Source organism: Vigna unguiculata, unplaced genomic scaffold, assembly GCF_004118075.2.
Source record: "Vigna unguiculata cultivar IT97K-499-35 unplaced genomic scaffold, ASM411807v1 contig_704, whole genome shotgun sequence".
Lineage (NCBI taxonomy): Eukaryota > Viridiplantae > Streptophyta > Magnoliopsida > Fabales > Fabaceae > Vigna > Vigna unguiculata.
The window spans coordinates 1-14,468 of NW_021011428.1; the positions used below are offsets into that span (position 1 = coordinate 1).

Sequence of the window (14,468 nt, forward strand, 5' to 3'; positions counted from 1 at the left end):
GGGTGTTCGTAGCATGCTTCGTAGCTGCATTTGGAGGATTGATATTTGGCTACGACCTTGGCATATCTGGTATACATTTTCATATATATATATATATATATATATATATATATATATATTTCGGAACATGTTTTTCTTACATCTTATCATTATAGTTTTGGTTACAAAAGAGATAAATATGTGTAGGTGGTGTGACTTCTTGGATCCGTTCTGAAGAAATTCTTTCCTGAGTGTATGCAAAGGAGAACAATATAAAGCCCTCTGATAACCAATACTGCAATTCGATAGCCAAACATTAACGTTGTTTACATCATCTTTGTATTTGGCTGCACTTGTTGCCTCGGTGTTAGCATCCACTGTGACTCGACTCACCGGAAGGCGAGCTATCATGTTTGTGGCGGTCTGCTCTTTCTTGCTGGTGCTCTATTGAATGGCTTCGCTCAACATGTTTGGATGCTCATTGTTGGTCGCATTCTACTTGGCTTCGGAATTGGATGCGCCAATCAGGTTATAACATACATATTTGTTATATTCTCTTTGAAAAGAAAAACATTCCTTATATTTCGTATTATGGTACATAAAATGCTAACGCAAAAGTTGTGTGGACAGTCTGTGCCAATCTATATGTCTGAGGTTGCTCCCTACAAGCGAGGAGCACTTAATATGATGTTCCAATTGGCAATCACTATTGGTATCTTTGTTGCCAATGTTCTTAACTACATTTTTGCCAAAATGGAGAATGGGGAAGGATGGCGGTATAGCTTGGGTTGTGCAATAGTTCCTGCTATCATGATCATGTTTGGTGCAATCATTCTTCCAGATTCACCGAGTTCCTTAATTGAACGTGGTCTTGATGAGAAGGCCAAGAAGGAACTTATCAAAATTCGAGGAACCACGGACATTGATCAAGAGTTTGAGGATCTTATGGCAGCGAGTGAATCCTCCAAAGCACTGAAACACCCTTGGGTCTCTTTGTTGAAGAGACAATATAGACCTCAACTCGCGTTTGCCATAGCCATTCCCTTCTTCCAACAACTCACTGGCATGAACGTGATAATGTTTTATGCTCCTATTTTGTTTAAAACCATTGGTTTTGGAGCCACTGCTTCTCTCATGTCGGCCATGATCATCGGCGCTTGCAACGCAATTGCCACTCTAGTCTCCATATTCACTGTTGACAAGTTCAGGAGACGTACCCTTTCTTAGAAGGAGGGGCACAAATGCTTATCTGTCAGGTAACATTTTCTTTTCCAACATAATCTTTGTGAAAATCTTCAAACTCTTTTTATTGATATATTATAATTAATATTGTATTTTTATTTGGTTTGGTGTAGATTCTGATAGCTATGGCGATTGGACTCAAATTTGGAATTGATGGAAACCCAGGAGTGTTGCCAAAGTGGTATGCTATCATGGTTGTGTGCGGCATATGTATCTACGTTGCAGGATTTGCATGGTCTTGGGGTCCTTTAGGGTGGTTGGTTCCGAGTGAAATTTTCCGCTTGAGGTGCGATCAGCTGCACAAAGTGTTAATGTTTCTGTTAACATGATCTTTACCTTTGTCATTGCACAAATTTTCACCACAATGCTCTGTCACATGAAATTTGGACTCTTCATGTTCTTTGCATGCTTTGTCTTTGCGATGACAATATTCATCTTCAAACTTCTACCTGAGACTAAAGGGGTTCCCATCGAAGAAATGCACATTGTATGGCAGAGTCATCCCTACTGGAAAAGTTTGTTACTCCAAACGCTTCTCCAGAATCCGTGTGTTAGAGGATGAACAATTGGTTATGGTTTTTTGTATTAAGACCATTGGTAGTAGATTTTTTATTTTTTATTTTGGTTTGATATTCTCAATTTCTTCCATGTAAGGGCTACCAATAATAGTACATTAATATTATTTTCTATGTTTAACATTTTATGAATAAGTTTTATATATTATGATTAGCACAACCATTATTATAATAATATTTTATTCTATAATATTTTCTTAATTATCAATAAAATTACAAATTATTTTCAAGTAATAAAAAATAAAAATTTAAATGAAATGATACAACCATTGTAGTGTTTGTGTTTCAGTGAGTGTGTGTTGCTGTTAGAGTCATATTAGTGGTGTTTGTAGTTAAAAGTTTTGTAGATTTTTAGCAAAACTTCAAACGGCCATAACTTTTGCTCTGGTTATCGAAACAGGACAAATTTTATATCAATTTGGGGTAGAATTTAATAACATTATTTTAGTCCAACATAAGATTTCAATTAGAAAATTTAAATTTTATCAAATTAAATAAAAAATAACTTTTTGATTAGATTTTTATTTAATACTACTGTTTATCTTCTAGAATAATATAATTTAGTAATATTTTATTTACCTTTATTTTTATAACACAAGATTTCAATTAAAAACTTTTAAATTTTATAAAATTAAATATAAAAGATATTTTTCTTTAGTTTTCAATTTAAAATATTTTGAAAATATTTCAATATCTTTATTTTTTTCTCATTTTTTTAATTTAATTCAATTAATATAATACTTTAATGTAATTTATTTATTTGGAAACTTCGTTTCATTAATCTTTTTCTTACCTTCTTCCTGTAGTAAAAGATTTCAACTAAAAAATTTAAAATTTCATTAAATTAAATAAAAGGGCAACCTTTTATTTTCTTAGTCAAAATATTTATCTATTTATAAATATTTCTCAATTTTTTCAATACAAATATACTACAAGTTTTTTAATTAATTATATATTTTATTCTTTAGAAAACCATATTTTACTAATTTCTTATTAATTTTTTTTATATCACAATATTGGAATTAAAAAACTTTAAAATTTTATCAAATTAAATAAAAAAAATTATTTGGTTTTGAATTTAAAATGTTTTGAAAATATTCATGCATTTTTTTAATTTATTTTGACATATTTTTAATATAATTTATTATAAGATTTTATTTAATTCTATTATCTTTATCTTTTAGAAAAGATTATTTGAATGATATTTTCCTTATCTTCTTCCTTGTAGTACAATATTTCAATTAGAAAACTTAAAATGTTATCAAATTAAATAAAAAATAATAATCTTTCTATTTTTAATTTAAAATGCTTTTTAAATATGTATTTATGGTTGAATATTTCTCGATGTTTCGATATATTTATATTTTTTTATTTTTTAGACAATGATAATTTTACTAATATTTCATGATCTTATTTTTTTTATTATGTTAGATTTCAATTATGAAACTAAAAAAAATTATCAAAACAATTAAAAAAGATACTTTTTATTTATTTTGAATTTAAAATACTTTGAAAATGCTTATGTATTTTTTTATTTTTTTCTCATTTTTTAATATAATTCTATTATAAGATTTTTAATATTTCTCCCTTAAGATTTTTAGAAAACTTGATGTTATTAATATTTTTTCTTATCTTCTTTCTATATCACAAGATTTCAATTAAAACAATTTAAATTTTATCCAATAAAATAAAAAAGTAACTTTTTTATTTTATTTTTAGTTTAAAATATTGATCTATTTTTAAATATTTCTCATTTTTTAAATATAATTATACTATAAGATTTTTAGTTAATTCTATTTTTTTTAATTTTAGAAAATGATACTTTAGTAATATTTTATTAACTTTTTTTTTCTATGGCACAAGATTTCAATTGAAAATCATTTAAAACTTATCAAATTATGTTTTTAAGATAAAAGATTTTATTTTTCTTTCAAGATATAACAAGTTATTCTTTTAAAGATGTAAAAAGATAAAAGATATAACTAGAAGATAAAATTCAATCAATGCAATGCAATAACGTCACTCTATAAATTAAGGTAACATTGGAGCATTTATACATTGAAGTTTTTTTTTTCTCTTCTCAATTTTACTTGAGTTGAAGTTTTCAATTCTCGGTCATTCAAAATGCCGGGAGCTTTCATCTCAAGTGGCCCTTCAGAATCAAAGAACTATCCAGGAAAACTTACTGTTCGGGTGTTCGTAGCATGCTTCGTAGCTGCATTTGGAGGATTGATATTTGGCTACGACCTTGGCATATCTGGTATACATTTCATATATATATATATATATATATATATATATATATATATATATATATATATTTCGGAACATGTTTTTCTTACATCTTATCATTATAGTTTTGGTTACAAAAGAGATAAATATGTGTAGGTGGTGTGACTTCTATGGATCCGTTTCTGAAGAAATTCTTTCCTGAAGTGTATGCAAAGGAGAACAATATAAAGCCCTCTGATAACCAATACTGCAAATTCGATAGCCAAACATTAACGTTGTTTACATCATCTTTGTATTTGGCTGCACTTGTTGCCTCGGTGTTAGCATCCACTGTGACTCAACTCACCGGAAGGCGAGCTATCATGTTTTGTGGCGGTATGCTCTTTCTTGCTGGTGCTCTATTGAATGGCTTCGCTCAACATGTTTGGATGCTCATTGTTGGTCGCATTCTACTTGGCTTCGGAATTGGATGCGCCAATCAGGTTATAAACATACATATTTGTTATATTCTCTTTGAAAAGAAAAACATTCCTTATATTTCGTATTATGGTACATAAAATGCTAACGCAATAAAGTTGTGTGGACAGTCTGTGCCAATCTATATGTCTGAGGTTGCTCCCTACAAGTACCGAGGAGCACTTAATATGATGTTCCAATTGGCAATCACTATTGGTATATTTGTTGCCAATGTTCTTAACTACATTTTTGCCAAAATGGAGAATGGGGAAGGATGGCGGTATAGCTTGGGTTGTGCAATAGTTCCTGCTATCATGATCATGTTTGGTGCAATCATTCTTCCAGATTCACCGAGTTCCTTAATTGAACGTGGTCTTGATGAGAAGGCCAAGAAGGAACTTATCAAAATTCGAGGAACCACGGACATTGATCAAGAGTTTGAGGATCTTATGGCAGCGAGTGAATCCTCCAAAGCAGTGAAACACCCTTGGGTCTCTTTGTTGAAGAGACAATATAGACCTCAACTCACGTTTGCCATAGCCATTCCCTTCTTCCAACAACTCACTGGCATGAACGTGATAATGTTTTATGCTCCTATTTTGTTTAAAACCATTGGTTTTGGAGCCACTGCTTCTCTCATGTCGGCCATGATCATCGGCGCTTGCAACGCAATTGCCACTCTAGTCTCCATATTCACTGTTGACAAGTTCAGGAGACGTACCCTTTTCTTAGAAGGAGGGGCACAAATGCTTATCTGTCAGGTAACATTTTCTTTTTCCGACATAATCTTTGTGAAAATCTTCAAACTCTTTTTATTGATATATTATAATTAATATTGTATTTTTATTTGGTTTGGTGTAGATTCTGATAGCTATGGCGATTGGACTCAAATTTGGAATTGATGGAAACCCAGGAGTGTTGCCAAAGTGGTATGCTATCATGGTTGTGTGCGGCATATGTATCTACGTTGCAGGATTTGCATGGTCTTGGGGTCCTTTAGGGTGGTTGGTTCCGAGTGAAATTTTTCCGCTTGAGGTGCGATCAGCTGCACAAAGTGTTAATGTTTCTGTTAACATGATCTTTACCTTTGTCATTGCACAAATTTTCACCACAATGCTCTGTCACATGAAATTTGGACTCTTCATGTTCTTTGCATGCTTTGTCTTTGCGATGACAATATTCATCTTCAAACTTCTACCTGAGACTAAAGGGGTTCCCATCGAAGAAATGCACATTGTATGGCAGAGTCATCCCTACTGGAAAAAGTTTGTTACTCCAAACGCTTCTCCAGAATCCGTGTGTTAGAGGATGAACAATTGGTTATGGTTTTTTGTATTAAGACCATTGGTAGTAGATTTTTTATTTTTTTATTTTTGGTTTGATATTCTCAATTTCTTCCATGTAAGGGCTACCAATAATAGTACATTAATATTATTTTCTATGTTTAACATTTTATGAATAAGTTTTATATATTATGATTAGCACAACCATTATTATAATAATATTTTATTCTATAATATTTTCTTAATTATCAATAAAATTACAAATTATTTTCAAGTAATAAAAAATAAAAATTTAAATGAAATGATACACCATTGTAGTGTTTGTGTTTCAGTGAGTGTGTGTTGCTGTTAGAGTCATATTAGTGGTGTTTGTAGTTAAAAAGTTTTGTAGATTTTTAGCAAAACTTCAAACGGCCATAACTTTTGCTCTGGTTATCGAAACAGGACAAATTTTATATCAATTTGGGGTAGAATTTAATAACATTATTTTAGTCCAACATAAGATTTCAATTAGAAAATTTAAATTTTATCAAATTAAATAAAAAAATAACTTTTTGATTAGATTTTTATTTAATACTACTGTTTATCTTCTAGAATAATATAATTTAGTAATATTTTATTTACCTTTATTTTTATAACACAAGATTTCAATTAAAAAACTTTTAAATTTTATAAAATTAAATATAAAAAGATATTTTTCTTTAGTTTTCAATTTAAAATATTTTGAAAATATTTCAATATCTTTATTTTTTTTCTCATTTTTTTAATTTAATTCAATTAATATAATACTTTAATGTAATTTATTTATTTGGAAACTTCGTTTCATTAATCTTTTTCTTACCTTCTTCCTGTAGTAAAAGATTTCAACTAAAAAAATTTAAAATTTCATTAAATTAAATAAAAGGGCAACCTTTTATTTTTCTTAGTCAAAAATATTTATCTATTTATAAATATTTCTCAATTTTTTCAATACAAATATACTACAAGTTTTTTAATTAATTATATATTTTATTCTTTAGAAAACCATATTTTACTAATTTCTTATTAATTTTTTTTATATCACAATATTGGAATTAAAAAACTTTAAAATTTTATCAAATTAAATAAAAAAAAATTATTTGGTTTTGAATTTAAAATGTTTTGAAAATATTCATGCATTTTTTTAATTTATTTTGACATATTTTTAATATAATTTTATTATAAGATTTTTATTTAATTCTATTATCTTTATCTTTTAGAAAAGATTATTTGAATGATATTTTCCTTATCTTCTTCCTTGTAGTACAATATTTCAATTAGAAAACTTAAAATGTTATCAAATTAAATAAAAAATAATAATCTTTTCTATTTTTAATTTAAAATGCTTTTTAAATATGTATTTATGGTTGAATATTTCTCATATATTTATATTTTTTTATTTTTTAGACAATGATAATTTTACTAATATTTCATGATCTTATTTTTTTATTATGTTAGATTTCAATTATGAAACTAAAAAAAATTATCAAAACAATTAAAAAAGATACTTTTTATTTATTTTGAATTTAAAATACTTTGAAAATGCTTATGTATTTTTTTATTTTTTTCTCATTTTTTAATATAATTCTATTATAAGATTTTTAAATTTTCTATTTTTTTAATATTTCTCCCTTAAGATTTTTAGAAAACTTGATGTTATTAATATTTTTTCTTATCTTCTTTCTATATCACAAGATTTCAATTAAAACAATTTAAAATTTTATCCAATAAAATAAAAAAGTAACTTTTTTATTTTATTTTTTAGTTTAAAATATTGATCTATTTTTAAATATTTCTCATTTTTTAAATATAATTATACTATAAGATTTTTAGTTAATTCTATTTCTTTTAATTTTAGAAAATGATACTTTAGTAATATTTTATTAACTTTTTTTTTCTATGGCACAAGATTTCAATTGAAAATCATTTAAAACTTATCAAATTATGTTTTTAAGATAAAAGATTTTATTTTTCTTTCAAGATATAACAAGTTATTCTTTTAAAGATGTAAAAAGATAAAAGATATAACTAGAAGATAAAATTCAATCAATGCAATGCAATAACGTCACTCTATAAATTAAGGTAACATTGGAGCATTGATACATTGAAGTTTTTTTTTTCTCTTCTCAATTTTACTTGAGTTGAAGTTTTCAATTCTCGGTCATTCAAAATGCCGGGAGCTTTCATCTCAAGTGGCCCTTCAGAATCAAAGAACTATCCAGGAAAACTTACTGTTCGGGTGTTCGTAGCATGCTTCGTAGCTGCATTTGGAGGATTGATATTTGGCTACGACCTTGGCATATCTGGTATACATTTTCATATATATATATATATATATATATATATATATATATATATATATATATATATTTTGGAACATGTTTTTCTTACATCTTATCATTATAGTTTTGGTTACAAAAGAGATAAATATGTGTAGGTGGTGTGACTTCTATGGATCCGTTTCTGAAGAAATTCTTTCCTGAAGTGTATGCAAAGGAGAACAATATAAAGCCCTCTGATAACCAATACTGCAAATTCGATAGCCAAACATTAACGTTGTTTACATCATCTTTGTATTTGGCTGCACTTGTTGCCTCGGTGTTAGCATCCACTGTGACTCGACTCACCGGAAGGCGAGCTATCATGTTTTGTGGCGGTCTGCTCTTTCTTGCTGGTGCTCTATTGAATGGCTTCGCTCAACATGTTTGGATGCTCATTGTTGGTCGCATTCTACTTGGCTTCGGAATTGGATGCGCCAATCAGGTTATAAACATACATATTTGTTATATTCTCTTTGAAAAGAAAAACATTCCTTATATTTCGTATTATGGTACATAAAATGCTAACGCAATAAAGTTGTGTGGACAGTCTGTGCCAATCTATATGTCTGAGGTTGCTCCCTACAAGTACCGAGGAGCACTTAATATGATGTTCCAATTGGCAATCACTATTGGTATCTTTGTTGCCAATGTTCTTAACTACATTTTTGCCAAAATGGAGAATGGGGAAGGATGGCGGTATAGCTTGGGTTGTGCAATAGTTCCTGCTATCATGATCATGTTTGGTGCAATCATTCTTCCAGATTCACCGAGTTCCTTAATTGAACGTGGTCTTGATGAGAAGGCCAAGAAGGAACTTATCAAAATTCGAGGAACCACGGACATTGATCAAGAGTTTGAGGATCTTATGGCAGCGAGTGAATCCTCCAAAGCAGTGAAACACCCTTGGGTCTCTTTGTTGAAGAGACAATATAGACCTCAACTCGCGTTTGCCATAGCCATTCCCTTCTTCCAACAACTCACTGGCATGAACGTGATAATGTTTTATGCTCCTATTTTGTTTAAAACCATTGGTTTTGGAGCCACTGCTTCTCTCATGTCGGCCATGATCATCGGCGCTTGCAACGCAATTGCCACTCTAGTCTCCATATTCACTGTTGACAAGTTCGGGAGACGTACCCTTTTCTTAGAAGGAGGGGCACAAATGCTTATCTGTCAGGTAACATTTTCTTTTTCCGACATAATCTTTGTGAAAATCTTCAAACTCTTTTTATTGATATATTATAATTAATATTGTATTTTTATTTGGTTTGGTGTAGATTCTGATAGCTATGGCGATTGGACTCAAATTTGGAATTGATGGAAACCCAGGAGTGTTGCCAAAGTGGTATGCTATCATGGTTGTGTGCGGCATATGTATCTACGTTGCAGGATTTGCATGGTCTTGGGGTCCTTTAGGGTGGTTGGTTCCGAGTGAAATTTTTCCGCTTGAGGTGCGATCAGCTGCACAAAGTGTTAATGTTTCTGTTAACATGATCTTTACCTTTGTCATTGCACAAATTTTCACCACAATGCTCTGTCACATGAAATTTGGACTCTTCATGTTCTTTGCATGCTTTGTCTTTGCGATGACAATATTCATCTTCAAACTTCTACCTGAGACTAAAGGGGTTCCCATCGAAGAAATGCACATTGTATGGCAGAGTCATCCCTACTGGAAAAAGTTTGTTACTCCAAACGCTTCTCCAGAATCCGTGTGTTAGAGGATGAACAATTGGTTATGGTTTTTTGTATTAAGACCATTGGTAGTAGATTTTTTATTTTTTTATTTTTGGTTTGATATTCTCAATTTCTTCCATGTAAGGGCTACCAATAATAGTACATTAATATTATTTTCTATGTTTAACATTTTATGAATAAGTTTTATATATTATGATTAGCACAACCATTATTATAATAATATTTTATTCTATAATATTTTCTTAATTATCAATAAAATTACAAATTATTTTCAAGTAATAAAAAATAAAAATTTAAATGAAATGATACAACCATTGTAGTGTCTGTGTTTCAGTGAGTGTGTGTTGCTGTTAGAGTCATATTAGTGGTGTTTGTAGTTAAAAAGTTTTGTAGATTTTTAGCAAAACTTCAAACGGCCATAACTTTTGCTCTGGTTATCGAAACAGGACAAATTTTATATCAATTTGGGGTAGAATTTAATAACATTATTTTAGTCCAACATAAGATTTCAATTAGAAAATTTAAATTTTATCAAATTAAATAAAAAAATAACTTTTTGATTAGATTTTTATTTAATACTACTGTTTATCTTCTAGAATAATATAATTTAGTAATATTTTATTTACCTTTATTTTTATAACACAAGATTTCAATTAAAAAACTTTTAAATTTTATAAAATTAAATATAAAAAGATATTTTTCTTTAGTTTTCAATTTAAAATATTTTGAAAATATTTCAATATCTTTATTTTTTTTCTCATTTTTTTAATTTAATTCAATTAATATAATACTTTAATGTAATTTATTTATTTGGAAACTTCGTTTCATTAATCTTTTTCTTACCTTCTTCCTGTAGTAAAAGATTTCAACTAAAAAAATTTAAAATTTCATTAAATTAAATAAAAGGGCAACCTTTTATTTTTCTTAGTCAAAAATATTTATCTATTTATAAATATTTCTCAATTTTTTCAATACAAATATACTACAAGTTTTTTAATTAATTATATATTTTATTCTTTAGAAAACCATATTTTACTAATTTCTTATTAATTTTTTTATATCACAATATTGGAATTAAAAAACTTTAAAATTTTATCAAATTAAATAAAAAAAATTATTTGGTTTTGAATTTAAAATGTTTTGAAAATATTCATGCATTTTTTTAATTTATTTTGACATATTTTTAATATAATTTTATTATAAGATTTTTATTTAATTCTATTATCTTTATCTTTTAGAAAAGATTATTTGAATGATATTTTCCTTATCTTCTTCCTTGTAGTACAATATTTCAATTAGAAAACTTAAAATGTTATCAAATTAAATAAAAAATAATAATCTTTTCTATTTTTAATTTAAAATGCTTTTTAAATATGTATTTATGGTTGAATATTTCTCGATGTTTCGATATATTTATATTTTTTTATTTTTTAGACAATGATAATTTTACTAATATTTCATGATCTTATTTTTTTATTATGTTAGATTTCAATTATGAAACTAAAAAAAATTATCAAAACAATTAAAAAAGATACTTTTTATTTATTTTGAATTTAAAATACTTTGAAAATGCTTATGTATTTTTTTATTTTTTTCTCATTTTTTAATATAATTCTATTATAAGATTTTTAAATTTTCTATTTTTTTAATATTTCTCCCTTAAGATTTTTAGAAAACTTGATGTTATTAATATTTTTTCTTATCTTCTTTCTATATCACAAGATTTCAATTAAAACAATTTAAAATTTTATCCAATAAAATAAAAAAGTAACTTTTTTATTTTATTTTTTAGTTTAAAATATTGATCTATTTTTAAATATTTCTCATTTTTTAAATATAATTATACTATAAGATTTTTAGTTAATTCTATTTCTTTTAATTTTAGAAAATGATACTTTAGTAATATTTTATTAACTTTTTTTTTCTATGGCACAAGATTTCAATTGAAAATCATTTAAAACTTATCAAATTATGTTTTTAAGATAAAAGATTTTATTTTTCTTTCAAGATATAACAAGTTATTCTTTTAAAGATGTAAAAAGATAAAAGATATAACTAGAAGATAAAATTCAATCAATGCAATGCAATAACGTCACTCTATAAATTAAGGTAACATTGGAGCATTGATACATTGAAGTTTTTTTTTTCTCTTCTCAATTTTACTTGAGTTGAAGTTTTCAATTCTCGGTCATTCAAAATGCCGGGAGCTTTCATCTCAAGTGGCCCTTCAGAATCAAAGAACTATCCAGGAAAACTTACTGTTCGGGTGTTCGTAGCATGCTTCGTAGCTGCATTTGGAGGATTGATATTTGGCTACGACCTTGGCATATCTGGTATACATTTTCATATATATATATATATATATATATATATATATATATTTGGAACATGTTTTTCTTACATCTTATCATTATAGTTTTGGTTACAAAAGAGATAAATATGTGTAGGTGGTGTGACTTCTATGGATCCGTTTCTGAAGAAATTCTTTCCTGAAGTGTATGCAAAGGAGAACAATATAAAGCCCTCTGATAACCAATACTGCAAATTCGATAGCCAAACATTAACGTTGTTTACATCATCTTTGTATTTGGCTGCACTTGTTGCCTCGGTGTTAGCATCCACTGTGACTCGACTCACCGGAAGGCGAGCTATCATGTTTTGTGGCGGTCTGCTCTTTCTTGCTGGTGCTCTATTGAATGGCTTCGCTCAACATGTTTGGATGCTCATTGTTGGTCGCATTCTACTTGGCTTCGGAATTGGATGCGCCAATCAGGTTATAAACATACATATTTGTTATATTCTCTTTGAAAAGAAAAACATTCCTTATATTTCGTATTATGGTACATAAAATGCTAACGCAATAAAGTTGTGTGGACAGTCTGTGCCAATCTATATGTCTGAGGTTGCTCCCTACAAGTACCGAGGAGCACTTAATATGATGTTCCAATTGGCAATCACTATTGGTATCTTTGTTGCCAATGTTCTTAACTACATTTTTGCCAAAATGGAGAATGGGGAAGGATGGCGGTATAGCTTGGGTTGTGCAATAGTTCCTGCTATCATGATCATGTTTGGTGCAATCATTCTTCCAGATTCACCGAGTTCCTTAATTGAACGTGGTCTTGATGAGAAGGCCAAGAAGGAACTTATCAAAATTCGAGGAACCACGGACATTGATCAAGAGTTTGAGGATCTTATGGCAGCGAGTGAATCCTCCAAAGCAGTGAAACACCCTTGGGTCTCTTTGTTGAAGAGACAATATAGACCTCAACTCGCGTTTGCCATAGCCATTCCCTTCTTCCAACAACTCACTGGCATGAACGTGATAATGTTTTATGCTCCTATTTTGTTTAAAACCATTGGTTTTGGAGCCACTGCTTCTCTCATGTCGGCCATGATCATCGGCGCTTGCAACGCAATTGCCACTCTAGTCTCCATATTCACTGTTGACAAGTTCGGGAGACGTACCCTTTTCTTAGAAGGAGGGGCACAAATGCTTATCTGTCAGGTAACATTTTCTTTTTCCGACATAATCTTTGTGAAAATCTTCAAACTCTTTTTATTGATATATTATAATTAATATTGTATTTTTATTTGGTTTGGTGTAGATTCTGATAGCTATGGCGATTGGACTCAAATTTGGAATTGATGGAAACCCAGGAGTGTTGCCAAAGTGGTATGCTATCATGGTTGTGTGCGGCATATGTATCTACGTTGCAGGATTTGCATGGTCTTGGGGTCCTTTAGGGTGGTTGGTTCCGAGTGAAATTTTTCCGCTTGAGGTGCGATCAGCTGCACAAAGTGTTAATGTTTCTGTTAACATGATCTTTACCTTTGTCATTGCACAAATTTTCACCACAATGCTCTGTCACATGAAATTTGGACTCTTCATGTTCTTTGCATGCTTTGTCTTTGCGATGACAATATTCATCTTCAAACTTCTACCTGAGACTAAAGGGGTTCCCATCGAAGAAATGCACATTGTATGGCAGAGTCATCCCTACTGGAAAAAGTTTGTTACTCCAAACGCTTCTCCAGAATCCGTGTGTTAGAGGATGAACAATTGGTTATGGTTTTTTGTATTAAGACCATTGGTAGTAGATTTTTTATTTTTTTATTTTTGGTTTGATATTCTCAATTTCTTCCATGTAAGGGCTACCAATAATAGTACATTAATATTATTTTCTATGTTTAACATTTTATGAATAAGTTTTATATATTATGATTAGCACAACCATTATTATAATAATATTTTATTCTATAATATTTTCTTAATTATCAATAAAATTACAAATTATTTTCAAGTAATAAAAAATAAAAATTTAAATGAAATGATACAACCATTGTAGTGTTTGTGTTTCAGTGAGTGTGTGTTGCTGTTAGAGTCATATTAGTGGTGTTTGTAGTTAAAAAGTTTTGTAGATTTTTAGCAAAACTTCAAACGGCCATAACTTTTGCTCTGGTTATCGAAACAGGACAAATTTTATATCAATTTGGGGTAGAATTTAATAACATTATTTTAGTCCAACATAAGATTTCAATTAGAAAATTTAAATTTTATCAAATTAAATAAAAAAATAACTTTTTGATTAGATTTTTATTTAATACTACTGTTTATCTTCTAGAATAATATAATTTAGTAATATTTTATTTACCTTTATTTT

At 28.7% G+C, this 14,468-nt stretch overlaps 3 protein-coding genes and 1 pseudogene across 3 annotated transcripts; all 4 read left to right on the forward strand.

Moving 5' to 3' along the window:
- The first annotated feature begins 8 nt into the window (after positions 1-8).
- LOC114172929 lies at positions 9-1,783 on the forward strand (annotated as a pseudogene).
- A 2,137-nt stretch (positions 1,784-3,920) lies between these two features.
- Positions 3,921-5,789, forward strand: LOC114172920 (sugar transport protein 1-like). The gene is made up of 4 exons (XM_028057090.1): positions 3,921-4,056; positions 4,185-4,510; positions 4,616-5,245; positions 5,346-5,789. Exons 1-4 carry the CDS (start codon positions 3,921-3,923, stop codon positions 5,787-5,789), a joined length of 1,536 nt encoding a protein of 511 aa, XP_027912891.1.
- Positions 5,790-7,955: 2,166 nt separating this feature from the next.
- Positions 7,956-9,827, forward strand: LOC114172921 (sugar transport protein 1-like). Its single transcript, XM_028057092.1, has 4 exons — positions 7,956-8,091; positions 8,223-8,548; positions 8,654-9,283; positions 9,384-9,827. The coding sequence occupies exons 1-4, from the start codon at positions 7,956-7,958 to the stop codon at positions 9,825-9,827; spliced, it is 1,536 nt and encodes a 511-aa protein (XP_027912893.1).
- Positions 9,828-12,001: 2,174 nt separating this feature from the next.
- Positions 12,002-13,856, forward strand: LOC114172922 (sugar transport protein 1-like). The gene is made up of 4 exons (XM_028057093.1): positions 12,002-12,137; positions 12,252-12,577; positions 12,683-13,312; positions 13,413-13,856. The coding sequence occupies exons 1-4, from the start codon at positions 12,002-12,004 to the stop codon at positions 13,854-13,856; spliced, it is 1,536 nt and encodes a 511-aa protein (XP_027912894.1).
- The last annotated feature ends 612 nt before the right edge of the window (positions 13,857-14,468 follow it).